Raw genomic sequence first — 27,659 nt, forward strand, 5'->3', positions numbered from 1 at the left:
TGTATAAAGCCGAGGCCGCCGCAGTCAGCGTCCAGCAGTAGCCCTGGGCTCTTTTCGGCTGCGGGAGCCGCTGCTCCAATGCCCCATAGCGGCCATGAGCATCCCACACTGGTGGGACCAGCTGCGGGCCGGCAGCTCGGAGGTGGATTGGTGCGAGGACAACTACACCATCGTGCCTGCCATCGCCGAGTTCTACAACACGGTGCGGGAGCGGGAGCAGGGATGGCAGGCGGGCTGGAGGGAGGGGACCGCCCCTAATCGTGGCTGCGCCTGGAACCTGGACGTGGGTCTCTGCGTGTATTCGGGGTATGCTCTCTCCAGGGCCAGAGTCGATCCGCGCGCCCCCTCCTCTGCGCTCTTTCTAGCTCTCCATCTGTCCTCTTCTGTCCCTATCCCGACATCTGGGCTCATCCTCCCCTGTTCATTTCCGTCTGATGGCTCTATTGTCTTGTTTGACCGGCACCTGTCCCGAAGCCCGTGGTCCGTGTCAGCCCTTCGCCCAGGTGGGTGACTCAGGGGCTGGTGAACCCGCCGGGACAATTCCCTTCCTCCCCTAGGATCTATGTGGTGTGACGCACTTGGGTCGCATTGTGCGGTTTCTCCCTGAATACCTGCCGGGGGGGGGGGGCGGGAGGAGGGAGTCCCCGGGCAGGTCTCAGGAGCAGGGCCCAGGGCTGCCGTGCTGACTGGCCCCGCCCCACTAATACACCAATAATAGGTCGAGTTACTTTTGGCCAGAATCACGTTAATTGCTACTAGTTCCTAGTTCTTTGCCTTTGGTTACCAGGCTCAGTCCAGCCCCCAAGTCAACTCCCCCAGGCCCGTGCCCTCTCCAATGATTAAGCCTGGGGAGTGAGCGGGAAGTTTGGGAGTGATTGTGTGCGTGTTTCATGGGCTTGCCTCGGTCCCTGCTACGGGCAGGCTGAGACTTCCCCACTGCAGTAGCCTGTGTGCTGTTAGTATTTATGGGAGGGAAAGCTTGATGCTGGCAGGAAATGCCTCTTCTTTTCGTTGTGCGGGTGGCTCCGGGTTCTCAGACCAAATAGAAGACTCTGCATGGTCATTTCTGCAGCTGCTCAACCACACACAGACACACAAAAACAGGAACTCCTGGTTTACAAGTCACTGTGAATTTGAGGTTGTTCTTTCGGATTTTCTCCTTGGATTTGCTGGAGAGAATATACTTGGCATGAGTCCGTCTGGAGGGATCTCCGATGAGCTTGTCCCAGCCCTTTCATTCATTGATGAAACTGAACTGTAGAGAAGGGAGCGGTCATACTCATGTCTCCGGCACAATCCAGAAGTGTGCGCTCTCCCTCCTTCTGCCCTCCCAAACACTCCTGCTTCTTAATTAGGACCAGGTTAGTTCTTCAAGAAAACCTGGCCCTCTGCTGTCTATAGATCCTGTAAAAGACTAGTGGAGGTGGCTACAGCTCACTTGTTGAACCCCTTATTTCAGGGTTTACTCTTAGGGGTAGACGTGGGGGCGGGGCACACAGGATGGGCTGGGGATGGCTCGGTACTTCCAGTAGCCGTAACTCATTTTCTCCTTTTATAAGGTGGAGAGTACTATTAAGGATTTCACCAGAGAGTTAAGGAACAAATGACAGGCTGGGGACAAGTTCTCACACACCCAGCAAGGTAATGACCTGTGGAGACCGAGGCCAGCTGAGAGTCAGGCCTGGTTCCTTGGCCAGAAGTTCATTTATAGCTGTTCTGTGCCTGTCTTGAAAAGCCCCAGAGTGCTGGATGAGGAGGGGAGACTTTATGTTGTTGCTACTTTTAATCTAGTCCCTTTGGAGCTGTTGTGGAGTGAGTGCCAAAGTTTTTTTTTTTTTTTTTAGAAACGAAGTGTTACTCTTCTCTTGCAGTGTCTGTAGGTGATTAGCCTGGTTGGTCCTCCTGACAGGACTTATTCTTTGGAATACTCCTACAAACCACAAAATTTGCTTTAGCCCCACAGAGAGCTTTAAACCTCAGAGCAGTAGTTGGTCACCTAAATTTGTTGAGTCTAGGTCCAAAGAGCTTAGCAAAAACTGTTTCCTTCGCTCTGTTTCCATGCCCTACTTATTTCTGAAGCTTATCATAGGACAAACCCATGCTTATCCTTCTCTCGTATTGAGGAAGACAGTCAACTATTACACGGTGATAAACAGCTCATTAAATCCTCATAGGAAGGCCGCAGATCTAATTATCCATTTTAGAAACATCATTACTAATTTTGAGGAAAAGTTTAAGGAACTGAAGATACACAATCGGGAGGACTGGGAGCGGGATCTAGAACCTTCTTAAGGGGTCTTGGGGGTAGCACATCACTACTGCAACTGCAGTCACTACTGGCTACCATGAATTGTTTGCTAGGTGTTGAACCTCTGCTGCATAGTGTACAATCACCCTCAGTGGTGGGCCCTCATTATTAGATCCACTGGATAAAAGGAAGAAACCAGGGTCTGGAGAGATGACGCAATTTGCCGAGGTCAAGAAAATGGCAGAATTAGAGTTAGAACTCGGTCCATTTGACTCTACAAAGGTACTCCTCCTGAAGATGCAAATGCCGTATAGCTCCTTTTGACTTCTTTATTCTCCACAGCACAGCTGTTTATGATTGAGCCATTCTTTAACTGGAAACTCCTGCATTGGGACCATATGAACCACAGGATAAAACTCATGATGTTGGATATGAAAAAGTTTGTTTAGTTTTTTGTTACAGTTGCCTGTATTTTAAAATGTTCACCTTAAAAATAAAAGTTACTTTACCAGCAAACATGGGTTTATTTCGGAAAAAGAAAACTGCCGTTCAGGACAAGCAAGCTATAGGAAAGCCATGGGCAAGACCAACAAAGGAGAGGAATGTTATCTTATGGAAAAGGAGGAAGTCGGGAGGGGTTGTTTTGAACTGGAGAGCTCAGGGTGATTGTTTCCCATTGGCTGAGTTGCAGGGGTAGTGAATTTCTTGTGGGAGATACAATGTACATCTTTCCCTGTTGGGGCCTGGAATAGATCATTGGTTCCTGTTGGGGAATCTTCTATTTGATATTGAGTGGTTGGTATGGGCTTCCCCCTGGAGCCTCCCCTTCTTGCATCTGGAGTCTAGGTCAGTGAACTTTCCACTTACCAATTTTCACAAAGTAGCATGGTCCTGGTAAAAAATTCAGAGTGTGCAAGTTATAAAGTGAAAAATCTGTTTTTGTGTCTTTTCAGACCTTTTTTCAGGCATTGTACAAAACACATGCATTTGTGTGAGTACATAAAATACATATGTCTAATGTATACACACAATATCTAAGTTTTTATTTAACCCAGTTGAGATCACACTACACAAGCTCCTCTTGATGTTTTCACTTAATAGATCTTAGAGATGGTCCTATATTGGCTCTGAGTTATTTTCCTCTTTACAATGTCTAATCAGTGTTGCATTTAATGGATTGACCGTAATTTATTCACCCACTCAGTCTCTTATTGATGGACTCGTAGGGCAGTTTGTTTTATGCTTTCAATTTGGTTTCTAGAGAGCAGTGATGCAATGAATATCCTTGCATGTGCATCTGGATGTGCTTACACAAGTACGAATCCTCTAGAGTGAATTGCTGGACAAGGAGAGTGTTTACTCAAAGACTGATAATTATTGCTAAATGGCCCACCAGAGAGTACCCTGGTTTATACTCCCACTGACAGTGTTTGGGTGGACAAAGCATTTTGCTTTGGGGCCCTGCAAATCTCTGTTGCCTCAAGACTTGTCATCATCCTTTGCTTCAGCCAAGCCCAGATCTCCCTTCCAAGAACATGTCATGTTCTTCCACCGCCTTTTGCTTCTGCACATTTTGTACTGTTTCTTCCACATACAAATTTTATTGACTTGAGTTCCTTTTTATGTTTTAAATTTCCAGGCTCTAGTCACACTGAAGAGAACTCCTCTAGAACGCAATGCTTTAGAGAAAAGTAGCATCTGCTTTTTAACCACTGGCTTAGCTTTTGGGGACTCTGTTGCTGGGCAGGGACTCAGGGGCTCAGGAAGAAATCCACTGGTGCTGAGAAAAAGTCTTGAAGCAAAATATATGCATAAAACCAGCCCATCATCTGTCGCCTTTCCCAAGGAGCTCTGCCACCCATCAAGATAAGGAAGTTCTGATACGCTAAAGCCCATGTCCCTGTCGGGCAGAATGACCTATATCCTGTCTCTGTTCATCTCTAGATCTGTCTGTTTACTGGGCAGCTACCGTGTGCTTGTCACAGAGACCAGACCTGCAAACAGTCATCTGGGTGGTGACGGCCAGACCAGAGAGGTGTACAAATTGGCAAGGGTATTATTAGTATTCTGCATGGGCTTGGTGTGCTGTGGGGGAATTTCACAAGAGGTCTTCTGAGTGTGGTGGCCAACTTGTCCTGGTTTGTCCAGGCCTTGCCCGATTTTGAAGCTGAAAGCCCCATGCCCTGGGGAACCCTCCTCAGTCCCAGGCCGGCCAGGACAGTTGGTCATCCCAGAGGAAGGAGGGGAGCAATGGAATGGAGGATTAGAAATCTGCATGCAGTCAAGATGCACAGACCACCTACCCAGCCAGGGGAATACCCCTTAGCTGTTTCTGAACCTCATGTTCAGAAACACTTACAGCCTGTTGCTTTGTCAGCATTTACCCTCTGCCTGGGAAAGTGCACACTCCCATGCATCGGGAGGAGATTGCTGTCTGTTCCTGAGATTATTTTGGTGCGATGTTATGGAGGAATTCGTGGAATGAGGAACTTTCTAAGGAAATAATTAATACATTTTAAAATTGCGGTTTCCTTTTAATTAAAAAAAAAAAAATCTGTTCTGCAGACATTAAGCAAATTAGTTCTCCAAAACAGTAGGCTTTAAAAAATACCCTTGGCTGAACTATTCAACTTGAGTGACCCACACAATTGTTAGGGGAAGTTTCATTTCTCAGAAGAGATGGAGCTACTAAATGTGTGTTTTAACCAGGGCTCGTTTGCTTTTCTGTATTTCTTTCGGAGTTCCTTCCTCTTTTTGTGTTGGGGAGAGAGAGTCTCCCTCCGATTTGGTCTTTCCCTTTTCATAGATGGAGGGCTTTAAAAGGCATGGTGAGTGCTGTGAATTGTGTAAGACTGTTGAATCACAGATCTGTACCTCTGAAACAAATAATACATGTTAAAAAAAAAAAAGAAGATAGCAGGAAGGGAAAAATGAAGGGGGGAAATCGGAGGGGGAGAGGGACCATGAGAGACTATGGACTCTGAGAAACAAACTGAGGGTTCTGGAGGGGAGGGGGGGGATGGGTTAGCCCGGTGATGGGTATTAAGGAGGGCATGTACTGCATGGAGCACTGGGCGTTATATGCAAACAATGAATCATGGAAGACTACATCAGAACCTCATGATGTAATGTATGGTGACTAACATAACATAATAAATAAATAAATAAATAAAAGGCATGGTAGAGGCCAGCTGTCATTGGTAGCAGGGCTACGGAGAGGCAATAAGGTGATTTCCCTGTTATCTGGGAGATGTTCAAATGGTGCTTCTAAGTTGAACTCCTTAATATGTGCATTAAGAAAAAAATGTTTGAAGTCCCATGACTTTCCTGCAGGTGTAATGAACGACTTCATGCCTTTGTGAGTAGTGTGTAAACATTTAAACGTGATTAATACAGAAACCAGCATTGTACCGTATGTTACCTAGAATTTAAATACAAATTTGAAAAGAAAAAAAAAAGATAGGAAAAAAAGTGAAGAACACAAGTCAACAGAGCTTGTTGGGGGTCGGCTTGGCAGGAGCTGGTTGCACTCGTAAGGGAGATTGCAAGGACTTGAGGCAGTGAAGACAGGGTAAAAAGCAAACCATGTCCTACCCCGCCCCCGGCCTTTGTAGGAGGGGCTGTACATTGGGGCTCCTTCCCCTGGGGAGGGACTAGATAAACCGCTCCCACGTGTGGCACTTACAGCAAATGAGGTCAGTCTATCTGAACTACGGGGAGAAGGTTTGCGTAGCCTATTGTTGAAGGCAGAGTGATAATGTTATTATATGTGATACATATGTATTCACATAAATGCAAGGAAGATGACTCAAAGGCTGTGAATCTGAGGATAACCATTATCCCTCGGGAGGAGGATGGCAAGGAGACTTTCAAAAAAAAATTACAGAATGAAATAGGAGAACACATATATGTCTAAGAAAGGAGAAAGATCAGGTTTTGAGTTACCTCTGGTATAATAATTCCATTTTCCCTTCTCCCCCTTTCCTTCCTTCTCTGCTTAACAAAAGGAGTCACACTTAAATCACATCACAGGTGTGCAATGCAGGGATAAGTCAGGATTTTTAGAGAACCAGTGAGGAGTTAAGCCAAGGAGGTCAGAGTGTGGCTGGGGGTGGTGGGGTGGGGCTTGGTGGGGAAAATCAGCTCTGGGCAGGGGAAACAGCTCAGTGCGGGTTGCTGCTCTGTGGGTGATTGCCTTTTTGACCTCGGCCAGCCTGGGGAGCCCCTTCTGGGTGCTCACACATTGCCCCTTGTCAAACAAGGGATGGTCTTGAAATGCTCTCATTTTTACTCCTGAAGATCTCTCGTCCTTTAAATGATTCGTTGGAAAATTAAAGGCTGTGATAGTAATAACAACCAACAGCTTACTGCTGACAAGGTACACGCATTGGCAGAGTGGTAGAGATACTAGAGTCCTTGTACATGACTGGTGGGAAGGTAATATGGTCCAGCTACCGTGGGAAACGGCTTGGCGGTTCCTCATTGAGTTAAACATGGAGTTACCATTGGATCCAGCGATACCAGCTTGGGCATATACCCAGAAGAAAACAAATCCTCAAAAACGTGTATGTGAATGTTCATAGCAGCCCTGTTCACAACAATCCATCGATGAGTGAACGGATGAACAATGTGGTCTTCAGATGATGGAATATTATTTGGCCACAAAAAAGCAGGAAGTATTGTACGTGCCACAGTGTGGCTAAACTGCAGACCCGTTGTGCTAAGTGAAAGAAGCCAGACACAAAGGTCATAGTGTGTGTGATTCCACTTTCATGGCATACCCAGAATAGGTCAACTCATAGACACGGAAAGCAGATTAGCAGTTGCCAGGGGTTGGGGGTCGGGGCTGGGGGGGGGGGGAGCGGAAAGTACCTGCTTAATGGGTATAGGATTTCTTTTTCAGGGTGATAAAAAGGTTTTAGAACTAGGCAGAGGTGATGGTTGCGTATTCTGAGGGCATTTAATGACATGGAATTGTATACTCTAAAATGGTTAATTTTATGTGATGTGAATTTTGCCTTGATTTAAAAAAATTGGGAAAACAAAAAGGGGAGCTGGCTGTGACCTCCTAAAAACAAAAAGACAAAAAAAAAATTAAAAACAAAACTAGAGGGGAGATTCCAGAGTTAACGTGGACCAGTATGGTCATCACTAGGCACCTGTAGTTGTTAAGCATGTGGAATACAGCTGGTTCAGATGGAGACAGGCTGTAAGTATGAAGTTCACTCTGGACTTCAAAGCTTTATGTGAACAACAGAATGGAAAATACCTCGTTAATGGTATTTAAATAGTGATTAGGTGTTGAAATGACAGTAATTTGAATATATTAGAGAAGATCATATATTTTTGAAAAGCCAGCTCCCCCCCCATAACAGGCTTAAATCCATACTAAAATGTGAAAGTTTGATCTTTACCTAAAAATAGATTTGATCAGGGGAAGAAATTGACAAAGGCAGACCCTGGAAACTAGGAAGCATCCTGCCTTCGTGTGGGCACCGGAGAAAAAAGCTGGCCTTGCTAGCAGAAAATTTGGGGGAGCTGGGATGTCTAGTACTCACCTCCATATTAAGCTTTATTTTTTACCATTACTAAGTGTGGGCCTTACCTTTAAAAATGTATGTGCAAGTAGATCAAAGTGCTTCACAGTTAGTCTTGGGCAGAAAAAGAAGATTCTTGGAATCCAGAGAGGGGGCTGGGCAGCTTTCATAAATTGATCATGGGAGCAGCTATTAAAATGCTGCAAAGAGATGGGAAGAATCCCCCAAATGGCCATAAAGAAGGCTTAAATTTCCCTGTATCTGCAGTTAAAAAAAAAAAAAGAAAAAAAAAAGAGATCTAAGAGCTTAAACAAGACGTGTGACCACATTCATCCCAGTTTGCAAAGCTCATATTTGGAACACGCTGCTTTATTTTTTTGCCCCTTTACTTAATATTCATCTTTTCATTTTCCATCCCCCCCCCCAGATCAGCAACGTCTTATTTTTCGTTTTACCGCCCATCTGCATGTGCTTATTTCGCCAGTACGCAACATGCTTCAACAGTGGGATCTACCTAATATGGACGCTCTTAGTTGTAGTGGGTAAGTGGCTTCGTGTTCGAACAGGGGCTGAAAGGGAGGAAATGGAATTCTGCACACTTCCTGTCCTATTTGAACATTATGTTTTGTAAACCAAGGTCACTCTGACGTCTTAGCGAACTTTTATTTTTGCTTTGACGCCAGAAGGAGGATGCTTCTGGACACGGGCTGGACACCAGGGGTGACGCCAGTGATCACTTAATGGCACGTGAGGGCTTATTTCTCTAACAGCTGTGGGGGCTGTGCCAGTGCTATTTTCTGAGGACTTGTGAAGAAAATCACACAAAAGCGATTGAGCTCTGATGAGACTTTAGTGGATCAAAACGAGAAAAAAAAATTCTAGATGTTTGATCCTTCCATTGTTCTGGGAAATGCTTGTATAATTTCCATTTCCTTCCACAGGCAGATTGGGAATTCTTAACGGCGAGACAATGTTGACTTTTATTGAAAGCCTCTTCCCCCCAAAGCCTCAGCCTCGTGGTGGTGGAAGACAGAGTGTTTAACTGGCATTACTCAAGCTCTGATGTGCTGATCTTGGGGCCCTGCTTGCAATCCTCTTTCTAGGCTTCAAGGCTGCCTGTCTGGGTGGTGTGTGTTTCCTCCTTCAGCTGCTTCTTTCAGTGAGAGTGTGATCTGGTGATTGTGACCGTGGTTGGTCGAATGGCTGGCATTCAGCAGTGTGTTGGATTTGTGGGTCTGTTCTTCTGTGGTGACTTTTTTTTTTTTATTGGTTGTAATTCATTCTAGGAATTGGATCCGTCTACTTCCATGCAACCCTAAGTTTCTTGGGTCAGATGCTCGATGAACTTGCAATCCTTTGGGTTCTGATGTGTGCTCTGGCCATGTGGTTCCCCAGAAGGTATCTACCAAAGGTCTTTCGGAACGACAGGTAAGCTTGTGTTAAAACAGTTATGTTTTACTGCTGAGTGCAGCACACCCAACATCTCCATGTATGTATCAGGAAAACAGCACACAGTGGCGCCTCACCTTATGATGAGCTTATCAGATACTTGTTTAATATCCAGATTGTTTATGCTTTTAGACCGTACACTGATGAAAGAGGGAATTTTAATATGCTTGGCGAAGAATTTATAGGATATTAGGGGTAAACGGTCAAGTGTCTCCCTTAGAGGATATGAACAAAAGTGGAAAGATTTTCAGTGGGGGAGGAATTACTGAATGGTAGTTCAGAGACCTTTGATTTTCTGCTAGAACATTTCCTTGAGTCCAGTCCAATTCTACCATTTGATAAGTTTCTAGAATTCCATTAAGGAATTGGTTTTTGTAGCTGTAGATCCCATGGTTGTCAAATGGTATTGGTTTTACCTCTGCTGAGATCTACACACACACACACACACACACACACACACACACACACGCCCGCCAGGCTGGAAAACCAGAATTTCAGGAAGGGATGCTTATATGGTTATTCATCCAGTAAATATTTTTTTGAACCCTTACTCATTTTTTCCAGACACTGGGATATAGCACTAAACAAAACAATAGAGCCTCTTCCTTTAGTGAACTCATACTGAAGTTGGGGAGGCTACAAATCAATGAACAAACAAACAATACAATGTTAGGATGAGTGCTATGATAAAAAAATGAAGCTGGAAGGGAGGTAGAGGTGACATAGGGTGCTCATTTGGAGTTTGGTCAGGGAAAGCCTTTCTGAGGACCTGTATGAGGTTTGTTAATATCTGAAGGAACCAAGGAGAGTCAGCCTCATAAAGAGGAGAAACGCTCCTAGAACATATGACCCACGCATATTTCTCTGAAGGACGCTGTGTTGTATATGGATCCATATTTTATATATGGGTAAATAGTCTAAAAACATGGATTCAATTAAGCAAGCTGTTGGTACCCAGGGAAGAGCTGTGCTAGGAAAATAAAGAAGTTTTCCTGGTACTGTGGATAGGAATAGGAATTTTGGAGCTATTAAAGACAAAGGCTGTTCTCTATGGATGGAGGTGGGGAAGTGTCCATAAAACATGCTGGCTGCAAAGAGCACAGGGTAGAACTGTGTGTGGGATAGCATAACTGTGGAATGAATTAACTAATCTTTCACGTCTAGGCCTTTGTGTGCGCATAGAAATACCTAGACGAGGAGGATAAACAGCCACTATCATTGGCTATTCTTAGGAATGGGGAAGGGGGGCGCCTGGGTGGCTCAGATGGTTAAGCGTCTGCCTTTGGCTCAGGTCACAATCTCCAGGTCCTGGGATGGAGCCCCACATCGTCGGGCTCCCTGCTCAGCAGGGAGTCTGCTTCTCCCTCTTCCTCTGCTCTCCCCACTGCTCCTGCCTCTCTCTCTCTCTGTATCTCTCTGTCTCAAACGAATAAGTAAAAAATTCTTAGCTGTAGGACCCCGAACCCAAATGATCCTGCAGCAGCCCCTGGAACGAGGCCCCGCAGGTTGGGCCCAGCGTGACCCACGGGCCGCGTCGGGGACGCCCTGAGCCCAGGACATGCGCTCCCGTCTCCGAGGAGCTGTGCCCATGAGCACCAAGCGGCGCCTAGAGGAAGAGCAGGAACTCTTTCGAAAACAGTTCCTCTCTGAAGAGAACATGGCCAGCCACTTCTCTCCACTCAGCCTGCACAATGACCACCCTTACTGCAGCCCCCACTCAGGAGCCCTTGCTCTGAGCTGCTTCTCTTGCACTACCCTGGGAACCTGATCCCTGAGGCCCTCCGGCTCCTGAGGCTAGGGGACACCCCCACCCCACACTACCCTGCAACCCAAGCTGGGGAGGTAATGGAGAGCTCTGAGTGCTGGTGGGCAGTAGTTCTGCCCACCTTCCTTCTTCCTCACAACAGAGAAGACCACCATCCCCACTAAGGAACCAGGTGTTCTGAATATTCTCCAGAGCAGGACTCTGGGCCCCAGGACGCACGCTCAACAGAGGAGGACACTGGATCCCACAGAGCCCTGGGGTGAGAGGGGCAGGAGGGACGAGAGCACGGGAAGGGAGGCATCCCCCCCAGAACTGAGTAAAGATTGCTGAGCATATGAAAAAAAATTTCTTAAAAAAAAAAAAGGAATGGGGGAGGGAGTGGGGGAGAGAACTTTCACTTTTACCTTTAATCTATACTCTTGTGCAGGTTTGTTTTTTAAACAGAGAGCACATGTTACTTTTTAATACTAAAAACGCATTTTTCAATGAAGTAGGGAGAAAACATACTTCAGATGAACCAGCTGTACCGTCTTCACTGTACAGAGCAGGGTTGGAATTAAATAGTGTTTTCTTTGACTGTCATTGAGCAGATAAAGGATCCTCAAGGTTACTTATCCAAAAAACGAGAGTGAGAGAGCCAGCAGTTGATAGGAGGTGACGAGAAGGGCATTCCCGGCTTCAGGAGAAATACGGTCTCTGCTGGCTGTGGGCTTCTCAGTGGAGGAAGGAGGCTTCAGCGCGTGGCAGGTTGGCTGGGGCGGTTTGGTGTCTAGTCTTGTGCTTGCTTTTCTGGCTTCTGGAGAATGACAGGGAGTGCTTAGAAAGCCTCATGAGGTGGAGAAGGGGGGCAGCGCCAGGCAGGGTCAGGAGGGGCTTCGCAGGAGGGGCTTTTGGGCTCCGAGAAACATCGTTTACCTTTGGCCTGTCCTGTCGAGTCAGAGGGTGGCCACCAGTCACCTCCATCCCTGCCCGAGCCTGGTGGGTGGTAGGTGGAGAGCTGAGGAATCTCTTTGCTCTTAGATCTGATCTTTCAAGTCCTGGGAGCTGAGTGAGAAGCTTCACACAGGAGGATGGTTTTGTTCTTGGCACTCTGGAGGTGCCACTTGAAATTCCAAGCAACAGTTTTGTGTGTGTTCATAGTAGAGAATCTTTTTCTTTTATTTTCTTTCTTTCTTTCTTTCTTCGTCGTCGTCGTCTTCGTCATTTTTTTTTTTTAAGTAGGTTTCACACCCAGCGTGGAGCCCAACACAGGGCTCGAACTCATGACCCCAAGATCCAGACCTGAGCTGAGATCAAGAGTTGGATGCTTAACCACAAACTGAGCCACCCAGGCCGCTCCTGTCTTTTTGATTTCTTGAAGGGAGGGGTGAGGGAATGTTATGATCAGGAGAAAAGAAAATGGGGCAGTGGATGTAGTTATAAAGCTTACCAACTTTAATAATGAAACTGTACCGTGGGACAGAGAGGTGACCACTTAGGACTTTTTTTTATTGCCGGCACCATTTCTCTGGGGAGACGTGACCATACTGTCTTCAGCTCGGAGAGAGTCCTTTGGAGCCCTGAGCACCACAGATGTCTATGTCCCTGGTTTTGGAGACTCCCTGGGTTTGAATCCTAGCTTCCCTGCTTACAAACGGTGTGACTTGTCTTGACTCTTTCATTTTCTATTGCGTCATTTGTCAAATGAGGTAAATAATCCTCTCTTGAGAGGATCCTGCAGCACACTGTAGAGTGTTAGAAACATGGCGAGTGCTCAGAGTTAGCTTCCAGTACTGCCAGTGACACATGGAGATTTCTGCCTGGCATTTCTGAGACACACACACACACACACACACACACACACACACACACACACACACACACACACATTGAAGGAGAGAATGGAAATGGGAGATGCGAATGAAGATAAGGCATATGTTATGGGAAAGTAGCACACTATAAATAAGGATTTCAACTCTATTTCTCTGCCTTCAACTTGCCAATGACAGGGACAACAAGAAGACAAAACCCCTTTTTGTGGGCCTCATTGCCCAGGACGGGGACAGGGGCAGCTCTGAGTCCAAGTGGCAGCCAGAACAAAAACTTCATGTCAAAACGAGGATTTCTCTAGACCAGGGATGGTGTGGTTTACCTATCCAAGTTAACGTCTCTTTTTGTGGTCTAGACTTTGCTGGAATATTTCTAAAAACACATTAAAAGTAGTTCCAGTGTGAGATTTCTGGAGAAGGGGCAACAGAGCATGGTGGCTAAGTGTATCAGACGGACATGGCTTTGGGTAAGAGGGTTGGTTGGTTTGTTTGTTTTTTTTAAAAGCTCTGGTACCTCATTTTGCTCATCTGTAAACTGCAGATATTAAGAGTATCTTATGGGGTTGGAAATATAGGGGGACATCCTAGAAGGTGTACAGTGTCTTGTCCAGAGTAAGGACTCAGTAAGGGCTAGCAGTTGTTAAGAATAGCTAATATGGATAAGTTTTTTGAAGAATGACTAGAACAGCAGGGAAATTATTAAAGTTTACCATATAAATAGGAATAATTGGCAAGTCAAAAAAACCCACATTTTTTTATCTTGCCTAGAATGTCCTAAGAATCATCATACACTCAGCTGCTGATGGTTATTAATAATTTTTAGACATTTGAGAAAAAAAACCCTAAGAATAAAGAACTATGATGGACTAATTGTTTCCATTTCTTAAAGATTTATCCTGCTGTGATTTTTATGATTTTGCCCTCACTTTATAATCCAATTCAGGTTTTGAATCCTGAGTTACCAGGCTGGGGTCTGGCCATCCTGCTCTAGCTGGATGACTGGGGGCCGGGGCCTTAGACTCCCTGGGCCTTATCAGTTCCTTACTTAGAAAAGGACATGGGTGGGGGCGCCTGGGTGGCTCAGTCGGTTAAGCGTCTGCCTTCGGCTCAGGTCATGATCCCAGGGTCCTGGGATCGAGCCCCACATCGGGCTCCCTGCTCAGCGGGGAGCCTGCTTCTCCCTCTGCCTCTGCCTGCCTGCCTGCCTACTTGTGCTCTCTCTCTCTCTCTGTCAAATAAATAAATAAAATCTTAAAAAAAAAAAAAAAAAAAAAGAAAAGGACATGGGTGGACCTTCCAGGACCAGATGCTGTAATTCTGTGACTATCATGGGCTAGTTGTTCTACATAGGTTATGTTTTAGTCCTAAAGTGTGGTTTAAAGCAGTGGATCCTAACTAGGGTATCCCTTGAGGGTACCTCTGGGAAGTTTGTGGACAGGTTTTTGGTGGTTACCATGAAGGAGGTTTTATCATCCATAAAATACATTTCACTTTGGAAGAGCAAAGGGGGCGTTACCAGGTATTTGCTATAGAAAAGGAGTACAGGGTCTGGCAGGGTTGCAAACCTCTGCTCTAAAGGGTGGCTGATGGTAACAGCCGTAGCAGCTTTGTTACGTTATGTTGATGGTGTTGGGCTGTTTTGATTTGGGGGAATTGAGGAGGACGGGGTGATCGGGGTTCCCTGACCCGGTGTTCCAGTTTGAGCCCATAATGGGCTGGAAAGTGGAGAACACGACCAGAGACCAGGGGTTGCCTGGTGTCACTGATAAGACAACACTCTGTCAGAACTCTGCGCTCCTGGACATGGCCAGCTCTCTTGTCCTCAGGACCTCTAATGACTCTGGGGTCGGCCGGTCTGGCTCTGTGACTTGTGTGGACTTCTGCTGGCTGAGCTTTTGTCTGCTCAGCCACCTTCGTGAAGCGCATTCCTCCACACCCTCTGGACCGACATGGGCGGCGTCTGCCTCTGTTCTCCTTTAAGCGAGTTTTGTCAGGCTTGCTGCCTTTGAACTGTTTGGTAATGCCCTCCGGAGCCTTTGGGGATTGCCACACCAGCCCCGTCAGGTTTTCCTTGAGAGCTGCTATTATTCACAATAACATTATTTAAAATAGCACTTATTCTCACACAAAGGGAATGATAACAGTAATAGTGGATTTTTATTAGCACAGAACCATGTACCAGGCACCATGTTAAGTGCTTTAATGCTTATAGGAACACCATGGGGTAGGGGATCTTCATTTTCATATGGAAAACGTGAGGCTTGGAGGGTTTCGGGACTTGACGAAAGGTCCCATGGCTACTAAGTGACGGAAGCAGCAAGTGAGCACATATCTGTTAGCTGGAAAACCTGTGCTTACGTCACTGTTGCCCGCACTTCTGAACCACTGATCTAGAGAAGTAATGCAACTTACAAGGTTTTTGTTTGTTTGTTTGTTTTAACTGTTCATCCAATCTAAAAAGGCTGAAAAGCCTTAGTACAGGTCATAGCACCTCAAAACCCAGTGAAAGAGTTATTGTGGGTCCCCAAGGGCCATTTGCATGACGGGGATGGGGGAGGGGAGCTGCGGGCCATCCTCAGGCTGGAGCAGGCAGGCTTTCCTCCAGTGGCGAGGGATGCCAGCCAAGGCCAGGAGGAAAACAATTTTCCTGAGGATTTGCTGCCTGGACCCTTTCCCGCATATGTATTTTTTCTCTGGTTGAAGTTCAGGGCTACACTTCCTGTTCATTCCAGTCAGAAAGTTGGCAGCTCAGTCAATGATTTCCTGCACCTTGATGATAAATGGTTTTCCTCTTTAAGAGATAAATTTGTATTTTGGAGGTTTCAGTGTACTTTGATTTCTCTATAATGGAATTTCATTCAGATGAGTTTCCCAGCTGTGACCTGTTCCAGGGCTTTTGGCCAAGGTAAATTGTGCTAATGAGGAATAAAAGAAACTTCAAGAAAATCATGTGCTCCTAAATTTCAGTCATGGATGAGGCCTTGGGGATCATCTAGTCCAGCCTTTTCACTTTATAGATAAGGAAATGGAGTCCCAGGGAGAGAAGGAGGAGAATGTCCAGGATCACGTCGCCACTTCTGGCTCTTTCTCCTGAAAGTACATCCACTGAAGGGTGTGAGGATGGTATTTTTCTTGTTTCTTTTTTCTACAATTTTATTTATTTGAGAGAGAGAAGGTGAGAGCGAGCACATGCGTGCGTGGGCACGAGTGGGGGGAGGGGCAGAGGAGGAGGGAGAGGTGCCAAGCAAGCTCCCTACTGAGCACGGAGTCTGATGTGGGGCTCGATCTCATGACCCTGAGATCGTGACCTGAGCTGAAATCAAGAGTTGGCTGCTTAACTGACTGAGCCACCCAGGTGCACCGAGGATGGTATTTTTCTAAGATCTGTTATGTCAAAAACTTGTCAACACAAAATTCCAGTGCACGCTAGTCTAAGTTGCCAGTAAATAGACGGTCTTAGAATTTATTCTTAAGACTTTTCGCTATATGTGCTAGACACAGATTTTTTTTTAAGATTTTATTTATTTGACAGAGAGAGAGCACAAGCAAGGGAGGTGGCAGTGGAGGGAGAAGAAGAAGCAGGCTCCCCGCTGAGCAGGGAGCCTGACATGGGACTCAATTCCAGGACCCTGGGATCATGACCTGAGCCGAAGGCAGACGCTTAACTGACTGAGCCACCCAGGCGCCCCAGATTTTTTCTTTTAAGCTAGGGAGCTTTGTGGTTTGTAAATGGTCCCTGTTTTTCTTATAAAAGTTTTCCACGCTCAACCTTGTAGAACAGGGGTTGGCAAGCTGGGTCCTGTGAGCCAGATGGATCCACTGCCTGTTTTTGCAAATCAAGTTTTATTGCTGTACAGCCACGCCCATTCCCTTACCGCTTGTCTACAGGGGCAGACCTAGGGAGCTGCGGAGGTCCGAGGACCTGCAAAACCCAAAACATTTGCACTCTCACCCTTTACAGAAAACGTTTGCTAGACCCTGCTGTACAACATCTGAAAAAAGTATAGAAAAAAGTAACACTAAGAAAATAGTTATCCATATCTGACCCTCGGGGACTGAGATGGATTCTCATTTTACCATTCTCCTGGCTAAATGTTTGTCAGATTTCTGTTATTGCCTAAGCATAAATTGCTAGAAGTGGAATTCCTGAGCCCGTGAGCGTGAGTGGGTTTGAGACTCCCAGTACTCGGTGCACAACTCCCAGCTCGCACACTTGTCTGCAGTTCCTGTACTTCGCCAGCATTCACCAAACAAACGAGAGCTCCTTGGCTAACAGTTTGGTTTGCTTTCATTGATTCAGGGGCAGGTTCAAGGCGGTGGTCTGCGTCCTTTCTGCTGTCACGACTTGCCTGGCGTTTGTCAAGCCCGCCATCAACAACATCTCTCTGATGACCCTCGGGGTTCCTTGCACTGTGCTGCTCATTGCAGAGCTAAGAAGGTGGGTGCCTTTGTTTTTCCCACCTGCCCCTTAGGCTGTCCCTGGGTTGGGAACACACCAGCTTCTGTTTTTGTCTTTTTTAGATTTGAGAGAGAGAGAGAGAGAGCGCATGAACGGGGAGAGGGCCAGAGGGAGAGGGAGAATCTCAGGCCAAATCCCCGCTGAGCGCAGAGCCCAACAGAGGGCTCGATCCCACGACCCTGAGATCATGACCTGAGCTGAAACCAAGAGTCGGTTGCTTAACCGACTGAGCCACCCAGGCGCCCGGCTTCTGTTTTTTTTGTTTGTTTTTTTTGTTTTTTTTTACTGCCCTCAAGTGTGGAAGCAGAGTTTGACTCTTCACGTAGAGTTAGTTCCTGACTGTTGGATTGGAAACACATTTGATGGTTTGGCTCAAAATGTTAATCTCACTTCCAGAAAGAGGGGAGCGGCTGGTTAGTGGATGCAGTGCATCCCAATGATCCGAAGCTAGCTTAGCAGGAGCATCTCAAGGACCTGGTGAGTGCCTAGACCAGTCTGTGAGACTTATTTCTGTACAAAGAATAGATTTGTTCATATGAGAAGAATAAGAAGAAAAGTCCTAAAGAGGCCATTGCATTCACACACACAAGGAAAAACAAACGTCTCTATACAAGGCAACATTGACTGGAGGCATAATACTGTTGACTGTGCTAGTCTCTCGGACACTTAGTTACTTATTTGCAACCTATCCGGTAAAGCCTTTGCTATTTGCTTAAGGATTTTCCTTTGGAAAGTTCTGTACTCAAGTTCAGGTTGATATCTAGAAACAGTTTAGCCTTGTGTGTACGTGACTTCTTCTTTAACCCCAAAATACATCAGACCTTATTGTAGTACTCAGAAAATGTTGCTTTTTCTTTGTGCCCATCTTTAGCAGTGCATTTTAATTCATGACTTTCTCATTGTTACAGACATGGTATTTAACCGAGGTCTCATATTTATCTTCCTTTGTGTGAGAGTTGCTCGTGTGTTGACAGCTTTCTCTCAGTCTTTGTTTTGAGAGGAGATACATGGTTCTTCCCACTGCTTTGCCTCTGGGGGCTGCCTTCGGCTCAGGTCATGATCCCAGAATCCTGGGATCGAGTCCCGCGTCGGGCTCCCTGCTCAGTGGGGAGCCTGCTTCTCCCTCTCCCTCTGCCTGCCGCTCCTCCTGCTTGTGCTCTCTCTCTCTCTGACAAATAAATAAAAAAGGCTTTAAAAAAAAAATACTGGCTGGCAGACGGAGGATGCTGTCCGGTCTTGTCTTGTTGGCTTTCCTCAGTAGCCTTGAAGGAGTGGAAAAATAAGAGACTGGTTTCAGAACGCTAACAGGATTTTGAAGCTCTTCGGAAAACACACAAATTGCCAGTAAAGAGATCTGAAATGAATTTGTAATAGTCCAGGGGTACTGGCTTATATTAGGCCTGAATTGAATAGAATGTTCAGGACCTAGCTATGTTTCTTGAGAATTCATTGCAATCTAGTTCATTTTAACTCTTGATACTATGTTTTAGCCGAAAATTTTGTTAGGAAGTAGCTTAAGGAAAGGGAAAATATTTTTAACTCATAATATTTAAACAAGAACAAATGAAGGAAGACAGTGGTTAGGGCAGATTGCGGTTTAAATAAATTATGCTTCAAGAGTGTGACCTATAAACAGGGAAACATTTTCCTTTTTTTTATTTTTTATTTTAAGATTTTATTTATTTATTTAAGAGAGAGAAAGCACACAAGCAGGGGGGAGGGGCAGAGGGAGAAGCAGACTCCCCGCTGAGCTGGGATCCCAGCACAGGACTCGATCCCAGGACCCTGGGATCACGACCTGAGCCGGAGGTAGACGCTTAACTGACTGAGCCACCCAGGCACCCACATTTTCCTGTAATACTCTTGATCTTTGTACATGATTACAAAGGAAATCATCTGTTTCATACTTAAAAATTTTTGCCCCTCGGGCGCCTGGGTGGCTCAGTCGTTAAGCATCTGCCTTTGGCTCAGGTCATGATCCCAGGGTCCTGGGATCGGGCCCCGCATTGGGCTCCCTGCTCCGCGGGAAGCCTGCTTCTCCCTCTCCCCCTCCCCCTGCTTCCGTTCCCTCTCTCGCCATGTCTGTCTGTCAAATAAATAAATAAAATCTTAAAAAAAAAAAAATCTTTGCCCCTGAAAAGCTAGCCCCACTGCAGCTCATTGGGTCTCCATCATTACATTTACAAATGGCAGCATCATGGGAAGTATCCCTCCTTCCTGCCGGGGTCTGTCTTTCTGCCTATGGATCATTTCCTCCATTCTCCTATACATACTTTACTCCTTCCTGTAACTAGTCTACTGGGGCCTCACCCCTCCTTAAACCGTCCTTCCCATTGGCTTGTAAAAACACTTGAGCCTCTCCCATCTTCCCTAGCTCTCAGCCTGGGCTCAGTCCAGGTCTGTCTCCAACCACCACCTTTCTTTCTCTCAATTGTCATAGCCCAACGTCTTAGAAGTGCTTACTGTTATATGTAAGTGATCTCTATGCTCAACATGGGGCTCAAACTCAAGACCCCGAGATCAAGAGTCACACGCTCTACCAGTTGAGCCAGCCAGGCACCGCAGCCCAACGTCCGTAAAAGTTGTCTTCGTCCCTCAGCTCTCCTGTCTTCTTCAGCCCACTCCCATCTAGCTTCTGCCCCACTTCGATACCTAAGTCCGCCTGGGTTGTATGCCCAGTGATGGTTCTTCTGTAAGAGTGCTCTTCTCTCAGCTGCTTGCACAATTCACCACCCCTCATCCTTGACACGTTCTTCCCCATGCTTCCTAGGATGCCACACCTGCCTGGGATTCCACTCACTCTTTGGCAGCTTCTCTTCAGTCTCTCATGTGAGCTCCTTGTTTGCTACGCACCTTTGCATGTAAGGGTCCCTTAAGGGGGACCTCTCACTTCGGCTTTCCTCCCTCTACACTTGGCCCTGGAGGATCTCACGGACAGCCATGGCATTCGTTACTGAACACGTGCAAATGACTCCCAGGTGTGTGTCTGACTCTGTCCTTCCTTCTACCTCCACCACGGCGCATCTAGCCTCTGACTCCACCTGTCACAGCTGTCTTGAATTCAACCAGATTCCTGATCTGACTTTTCTAGTTCCGGTTCTCTTAGTACTTCCAGCAAATGGGAGCACCACTTACCCATTTGCCCAAAGCAGAAGCTTGCTCCTTCTTTCTTCCCTGAACATCCTGTCTCATCACTTTCATTTTTCTCTTAGTTGACATGACGATTGACATCAAGTTCAATATCCTCAATAGGGCCCCTATGTGCCTCTAATAGTCTTTTTTAGCTGACCTTGCAATTAGAATGAATGTCAAAATCCTAACATGGCCCCCACCTGCTGATCTGTCCTGCACGAAGCCCCCCCCCCCCACATTCTGTCCGCTAGCTGTTCTGACCTTTCCTGGCCCCCAGGTCCTTGCTCCTGCTGTCCCTTCCTCTGACTCTCCTGCTTGGCTCACTTCTGGCTCATCGTTGACTCACCTGTTTGGCTCAGTTGCTTATGGCACCTCCAACTTCTTTCTGCACCCCTCCCAGATGTAACTGAAGAATTATTCGTGCTGGTTTTTTGTTTAGTGTCTGTCCCTTTTCTTGATATAGACTCCATGGACAGGAACAAGGCCCCTATGTTCACCGCTGTGTCCCAGTTCCCCCTGAGTCCCAACAAGGAAAGAGAAGATGGTTGTTGGCCTGCTTTGATACAATTCCCAGACAGGGGATGCCCTTACTGCTCTTTGCATTTCCTTCCGGGACCTTCCCTGCTGACATTAGCGATAATCTGTAATGTAGCAGCTAAATATTTCTCCTCCGGCCTCCCTCTGCTCAAAGGAGCTAGGGAAGCTTTCTGTTTCTCATTAGCCTTGTTGCTAGAGCTTGTTTCTAGTTTTTTATTTTCATTGTCCTTTCTGAACTTTCTCTCAGACCATGTGGCAACAACATTTTATTTGGGGTTATGACCGGACATTTACTGAAATTTGTGTTGTCATATTATGAAGTGACTCAGCTGCATTTAATATATTTTAAAGTAGGTGTTTTTTTTTTTTTTTTCCTGATTATAGGAGTGAGTCTGTTAAGGACAACTTTGAGAATACAACAAAGGGTTAAGAAAAGGAGAACAGATATCAGCTCAGATTTTTTTATCCTATAATAGGGTCCTGTTGTATCTATCACCTTTGATCTGTTTTTTTCATTTAATCTCACGTTGATATTTTGGTAGGAGCCCTGAGAAGTGGGAATAAAACCCAAAGGAGCCCAGGTTTGGGCAAGACCCAAATGCAGATAGGCCTGGTCAGCAGCAGGTAGCAGGACCTGTCCCTCTAGCAACAGAGGAAGGGACCGTACCAGGCCACCCTGAGACCCTGACTTTGCAGGGCTTTCCCCCCACATGACTCATCCCTGGCAAGAGAGACAGAATGTCACTCGACACAGGCACTGCCTCTCCAGCATGCTGTGTTCTGGGGTGTTCCTTAACTCAAGGTTTCTAGGTTTAATTGAATTGAGTGTACATGGGTTCTCTTGTACCAAATTGTCTATAGTTGTTGGCACTTGTTTGTCCGTTTTCATTTTATCTTTTAAAATAGCGAGGCAAGAGGCCTTTTCATTTTGCCTTTCACAAGTGCCTAGCATGCATTCAAGAGAATTTGGTACCCAATCAACGTGGGTACTGTTTAAAAAAAAAAAAAATCTGGGAAAAAATGTGCTCCTTAGATCACTGGAATCCAATTAACATTTTCCTTTACTTCCTTGTTTTATTTATTCATTCAGCTAGCATTTATTTCATGCCTCTTCTGGGTCATACACCGTATATACTTGGTGAAAAGCAGGTAGAGTTCCTACTCTCGCCGAGCTTACTGTCTACTCGGATATTAGACCTTCAACAAATAACTACACCAATGAAGACAATGTCAGTTTGTGTTGAGTGTTATGAAGGAAAATGGCTGGTGCTCACGGTGCGGATGACGTAGTAGGGGTGGGGGCTGTCGGAGAAAGTCTATTTGAGAAGGCGCCCTGGAAGCTGAGACCTGAGAAGGCAGAGAAAGCTGAGCTGAGAGAGAGGAGGAGCCTCTGTGAGGGCGAGAGGTTCAACAGAGCTAAGTAGGAATTTAGTGTCTCCAGCCCTGGGCCTCTATTGTTTCAGAAATTTTTTTTCAAGGAATACATTTAGCTCTCCTCCAAAAGGGCATTTGTTTTTTTGAGTAGGCCTTTATGAACCTACTGCCCATCCTGGTTTCGCTGATGCTTCCTCAGGCGGCTGGGAAAGGTACCAACCAGTCAGGTTTCTGACACTTGTACAACAAATATGAACAAATAGCTGCGGCCCCTTCTCGGGGGGCAGATGTTACGTTGGACTCTGGGTCCCAAGAGAGAGCTTGACTGACCTGGGAGTGGTCTGTGGAGGGAAGGAGTCCCTGAGGGAGGGCCAGGAAGGACCCTCAGCCACCAGCTGCCTCTGGGCCTTCCCACCCTAGGACTGGAAGTCACCCCCTCCCCGCTTTATGAACGATTCAGGAACAAGGAAAGGAAATGGAAATGGAAATTTCTCTGGGCTGTTAACTGAAAAACATTTCTGAAAAACGTTTTGTCCTGGCATATGTGAGAGCTCTTTCATTCAGCACATAGTGGGAGCCTTCTGTGTGTCCCCCGCTGTTCCAGGGGAAGACCAACTGTCAACAGGGAAAACATGGAGGCTGCTAGAGGGGTTATAATCCCTACAGAGAAATTAGAGGAGAGAAGAAGGAAATGGTGGGGGCAGCGTCGCTTAGGGGGTGGAGACCCATGGTGCAATTGTTAACAGTGGTCAGGAAAGGGTTTACTGAGGGACATTTGAGCAGAGACTCGGGAGTCGGTGAACCAGGTGGTTATGTGAGGAAGAGCATTCCAGGTGGCAGGAACAGCCAATGCTAAGGTCTGGGGAACATGACGGGGCTATTTGAGGAGCGCAGGGATCCTTGGGGGGGCGGGGAATTGAGGAGAGGCAGCGAGGGGCAGAGTATGTAGGAAAACAGGAGTTCATTATGGACATGTTAAATTTAGGTCTGTGTTACACATGGGTGGACATGTCCGGAAGGTAGCTGCATATGTGAGTCTCGAGTCAGGGAGAGGCCTGGGTGAGAACACGGCTTTGGGAGTCATCTGTGTATGTACGTATGGTATCTATATCCACAGGCTTGTGGGGTGACAGGATGTTGGGTGGGACCTCCAGGGCCGAGGGGCTGGGGTGGGGAGGTGTGAGGAGCCAGAAGAAAGGGGCCAGCAAGGTGGGTGACAACCCAGACTGAGGGTGACTTGCTTTCTGGATCCCTGTGCAGGTGTGACAACGTGCGTGTCTTCAAGCTGGGCCTCTTCTCCGGCCTCTGGTGGACCCTGGCGCTCTTCTGCTGGATCAGTGACCGAGCCTTCTGTGAGCTGCTTTCGTCCTTCCACTTTCCCTACCTGCACTGCGTGTGGTAAGCCCCAGCCACCGGACGGGGGTCTGCACTGCGTGTGGTAGGCCCCAGCCACCGGACGGGGGTCTGCACTGCGTGTGGTAGGCCCCAGCCACCGGACGGGGGTCTGCACCCGCTGTTCTTTTCCCTGCACGGTGCGGCAGGTGTGCAAGAGGACGGAGCAAGGCCTGGGTGCATCTCTTTCCTCACAGAGACGGTCAGACCTTCCGGAAGCAACGGAAGGTATTGTCAAACGCAGCATAGGCTCCAGGGAGCAGGCTCAGCCGGAACAAAAAGACCTGTTGTGTGTGCCTCGAGTCTGCGGTCTCTTACCTCTAGCTCCATTACTAAAGCATAAAGGAGTTTGAAAACCGAATCCGTAACCTGAGCTCTAGCTAGATCGTCCAGGGTCGGGTGGGGGTGGGGAAAGCTTGGGACAGAGGTGATGTGGGGACTGGGATGCCCGAGTGACCAGGTGAAGGCATCACAGGCCAGCTGGGGACAGTCTCACCCATTCACTTTACAGGTAGAGACCGATGCCCAGAGAAGTGAATTCATTGTTCAGGATCACTCACCTGGGAGTTGAGTCATTGGGAACTGGAGCAGCTATGCGTTGGCATGCTCAGGATACACGGTTAAAGGAAAAAAAAAAAAAAAGCAGTTTATTAAACAGCATGCAGACCCCTACAGTCAGAACGCTGAGGAGGAAGTCGGGTGGTTTTTTCCTATGAACTGCTTCAGCACCCAACCCAGAGCCTGTTTCCCTGTCCCCCAGAACTTCTGATTGCAAAAGAGAACAGGGATCTAGGGAAATCTGCTTTAGAATGTCCCTTGTAAATTGAGAGCCCCCAGGGAGAATTCTAGTGGTAAGGAGTTGGAAAAACTTTATTAGGTCTGAGGTTCAGAAGACGTTTGACTTCTCTCAGGAGATGCCTAAAACTCTAGGGTTTGAAAGAACTCGTGTGAATTTCCTTGAACATGGGAACTTGTATAGATCTAGCATGAGACCCGACTTGCTCTCAGTTTAAGGCCTGGGGACTCCAGGACTGTTTGCAAAAGACAGAACAAAGAGAAACGGCACAGACCGGAGATTCCAGTCTGAGGGTCCTTTTCCTGGTATTTTTTTAGGTTCAACCTCGACTCACACTAGTGAATTTATGCACTGTAAATTTGAGTTATAATGGAGATAATAAAATGCAGATTTTAAGTGTATGCTTTGATGAGTTTTGATATATGTATACACATGTGTAAATATGACCTCATTCAAGGTAAAGTACATATTTTTATCAGTCCAAGTATCTTGGTAACGTTAGCTATTTAAGCAAAATTCAAAAATTAGATTGTAATAACTTTGGCTCAGACTTGAATTTGTTTCTAAGTTTGGTATACTTCCTGCTTTTTCAAAGTTGAACCGTATTTTTGTCCCAGTTATGGCATTTTAAGAACAAATTTAAACAGAAGTATAGAGGGGCTTTCATAATTGTGTGCACCAAAGAGTGATAATTGTTAACAGCCTGAGGTTAATCCTTCCAGATTTTAAGATTTTCAATTTTAAGTAATTACTGTCCCTAATGTGGTGTTTGAACTCACAACCCCGAGATCAAGAGTCACACACTCCACCGACTCAGCCAGCCAGGTGCCCCTCCTTCCAGATTTTTTTAAAAAGACGATTTATTAGAGAGCATGCACGCAAGCAAGCACGGGTGAGTGAGCATGGGAGGGGAGGGGCAGAGGGAGAGGGAGAGAGGAACTTAAGCAGACTCCACGCTCAGTGCAGAGCCCAACGTAGGGCTCGATCTCACAACCCTGAGATCATGACCTGAGCCAAAAACAAGAGTTGGCCGCCTAACTGACTGTGCCACCCATGTACCCCACCTTCCAGATTTTTCATGTCTATTTCTCTAATTCTACTTTTTAAAAACATAGCATCATTCTATATGTGATACATGTGTTTTGTTTTGCTTTTTCTTACATAGGGAGTACTAGGTTGTGGACAACTTTCCTTACCAATGCACACATATTATCTTCCATTTTTTTGTGTCCAGTTAATATTTCACATTATAGATGCTTTAGAATTCATTTAGCCAATCTCTCTATTAATAGATAATTAGGTTATTTGTTCACATGCCTGAACATTTCCTTTGGTTAAATTTTATATATCTATAGATGCAGGTACATATATAGATCTCTATCTCCAAAGTATTAATGCACACTTTTTATTAAAGTCTCTTTTACCCATACTTTCATATATACTAGATATTAACTCTTAAATCTTGTTAACCTGATTAAAAATATTTTTATGTCTTTGTAAAAAATTAGCATTATTGTTGAGCATCTTTTCCAGTGTAAGTTCACTGTGCACATTTCTTAGGTTGAAAGGTACTTTTCATTTGTCTTCTGTGTGCAGTGTTCCTATTTTTAAAAATTTATATCTAGCACCTGGTGTCTGGCACAGAGTAACCAGTCATTACTGTCCAATAACTGTATGTATTATGCAAATTTGCATCATTTTCAGGAGTACGGAGAATACTACATTGAGCCCTCATGGAGGCAACATCCAGTTTCAGTATTTATCAGCCTGAGGCCAATGTCAATCATCTTTACCCACGGCCTGCCCCCACCCTGATTGTTTTAAAGGGCATTCTGTGAAATGATTCCTTTTTGAGAGTTCTTTGGAATATAGGGATTTTATTTTTTTATTTTTTTGAGAGAGAGCACATGTATGCGAGGGAGAGGGAGAGGGAGAATGCTAAGCAGGGTCCATGCTCAGTGCAGAGCCCCACAAAGGGCTGGATCTCAGGATCCTCAGATCATGACCCGAGCCAAAATCAAGAGTTGGTTGCTTAACGGACTGCGCCACCCAGGTGCCCCAGAATATAGGGATTTTAAATCTTTGGTCATATGGTACAAATATCTCACCCCCCTACCCCGTTTCCCATTGGTCTTTCAGTATATGATGGTATTTTTGTGCCCTATTGGTTTTCAACTTCATGTTCTCCCATCGTCAGTCTCTTCCTATAGGATTTCTGGACTTTTCAGTATCAGAAAGGCCTCCCCCACCACAGTTCATAATAATATAGTCAAAGAAAATATCTTAAAAATAGGTTTTTGGTCTTTAGCTCATCTGGAATTCAATTTCAGTCTAGAGTAGAGGGAAGGGTTACCTGCTTTTAAATGGTCCCTTGCTTGATAAAAGATTCATGTTAAAACTTTTTACAGACACAGTAAAGTAAAAAAGTTCCCCTACTAAACTGTAAAAGCAGTTTAGTCAGTATAAAAGGATTTGTAATAAAGGCCATAAGCTATGTATAAAAACTGTTGGAGGAAGAAGGTGGATCTTATCATCAGATGTTCTCAGTTGGTCGCATCTTCTTAGCACGTATTTTAAATCCTTGGGCCTCGGTCTTCAGGGTTGAGCTCCAAAGGCATTTGCATGTTTGTTCCTGTTACCACGTGGAATATTTCAGAACTTTCTATAACAGGCCATGTTTGCTCCAGATTTATAGCTCTCCTGCTATTCCGAGGCTTGTTGGTTACCTTACCCCTTCCTTGTTGGAAGGGGCGCTGTGCAGTCCTTCCCTTCAGGGAGGGCGGAGCGGGGCGGGGCAGAGCAGGAGCGGGGGAGGGGCAGGCTCGCAGGAAAGCGGCCATCTTTGTTTGCGCCTGCTGGGTGCTCACCTCCTGTGTCGTTTTGCAGGCACATTCTCATCTGCCTTGCTGCCTACCTGGGCTGTGTATGCTTTGCCTACTTCGATGCTGCCTCCGAGATCCCCGAGCAGGGCCCTGTCATCAAGTTCTGGCCCAGCGAGAAATGGGCCTTCATCGGCGTCCCCTACGTGTCGCTCCTGTGTGCCAGCAAGAAATCACCGGTCAAGATCACGTGATGGCAAGGCAGTGGCTGGCTTCTCTGCTTGTTTTCCCTCCTGCACTGGGCTTCGCTTGCCGGCAAAGACAGCCGGTGGTTTGTAGAGTT

General features: G+C 46.2%; 1 protein-coding gene and 1 pseudogene across 1 annotated transcript; both read left to right on the top strand.

The window, feature by feature from the left end:
* ACER2 (alkaline ceramidase 2) lies at positions 1-27,659 on the top strand. Its single transcript, XM_028107311.2, has 6 exons — positions 1-202; positions 8,213-8,327; positions 9,072-9,213; positions 17,108-17,245; positions 23,570-23,707; positions 27,384-27,659. Exons 1-6 carry the CDS (start codon positions 95-97, stop codon positions 27,568-27,570), a joined length of 828 nt encoding a protein of 275 aa, XP_027963112.1. The 5' UTR covers positions 1-94; the 3' UTR covers positions 27,571-27,659.
* LOC114212386 (host cell factor C1 regulator 1 pseudogene) lies at positions 10,703-11,163 on the top strand (annotated as a pseudogene).

The sequence above is a fragment of the Eumetopias jubatus genome, unplaced genomic scaffold (assembly GCF_037043125.1).
Source record: "Eumetopias jubatus isolate StellerSeaLion01/CBP00866 unplaced genomic scaffold, mEumJub1_p1.0 scaffold_15, whole genome shotgun sequence".
Taxonomy (NCBI): Eukaryota; Metazoa; Chordata; class Mammalia; order Carnivora; family Otariidae; genus Eumetopias; species Eumetopias jubatus.

What these genes read in the sequence shown, in the direction of transcription:
- ACER2 (XM_028107311.2), top strand. Translation starts at nt 95, where the DNA reads ATGAGCATCCCACACTGGTGGGACCAGCTGCGGGCCGGCAGCTCGGAG. An exon ending in TCGCCGAGTTCTACAACACG is followed by an intron (nt 203 to 8,212) that starts GTGCGGGAGCGG and finishes CCCCCCCCCCAG; the next exon opens with ATCAGCAACGTCTTATTTTT. An exon ending in CTCATTGCAGAGCTAAGAAG is followed by an intron (nt 17,246 to 23,569) that starts GTGGGTGCCTTT and finishes ATCCCTGTGCAG; the next exon opens with GTGTGACAACGTGCGTGTCT.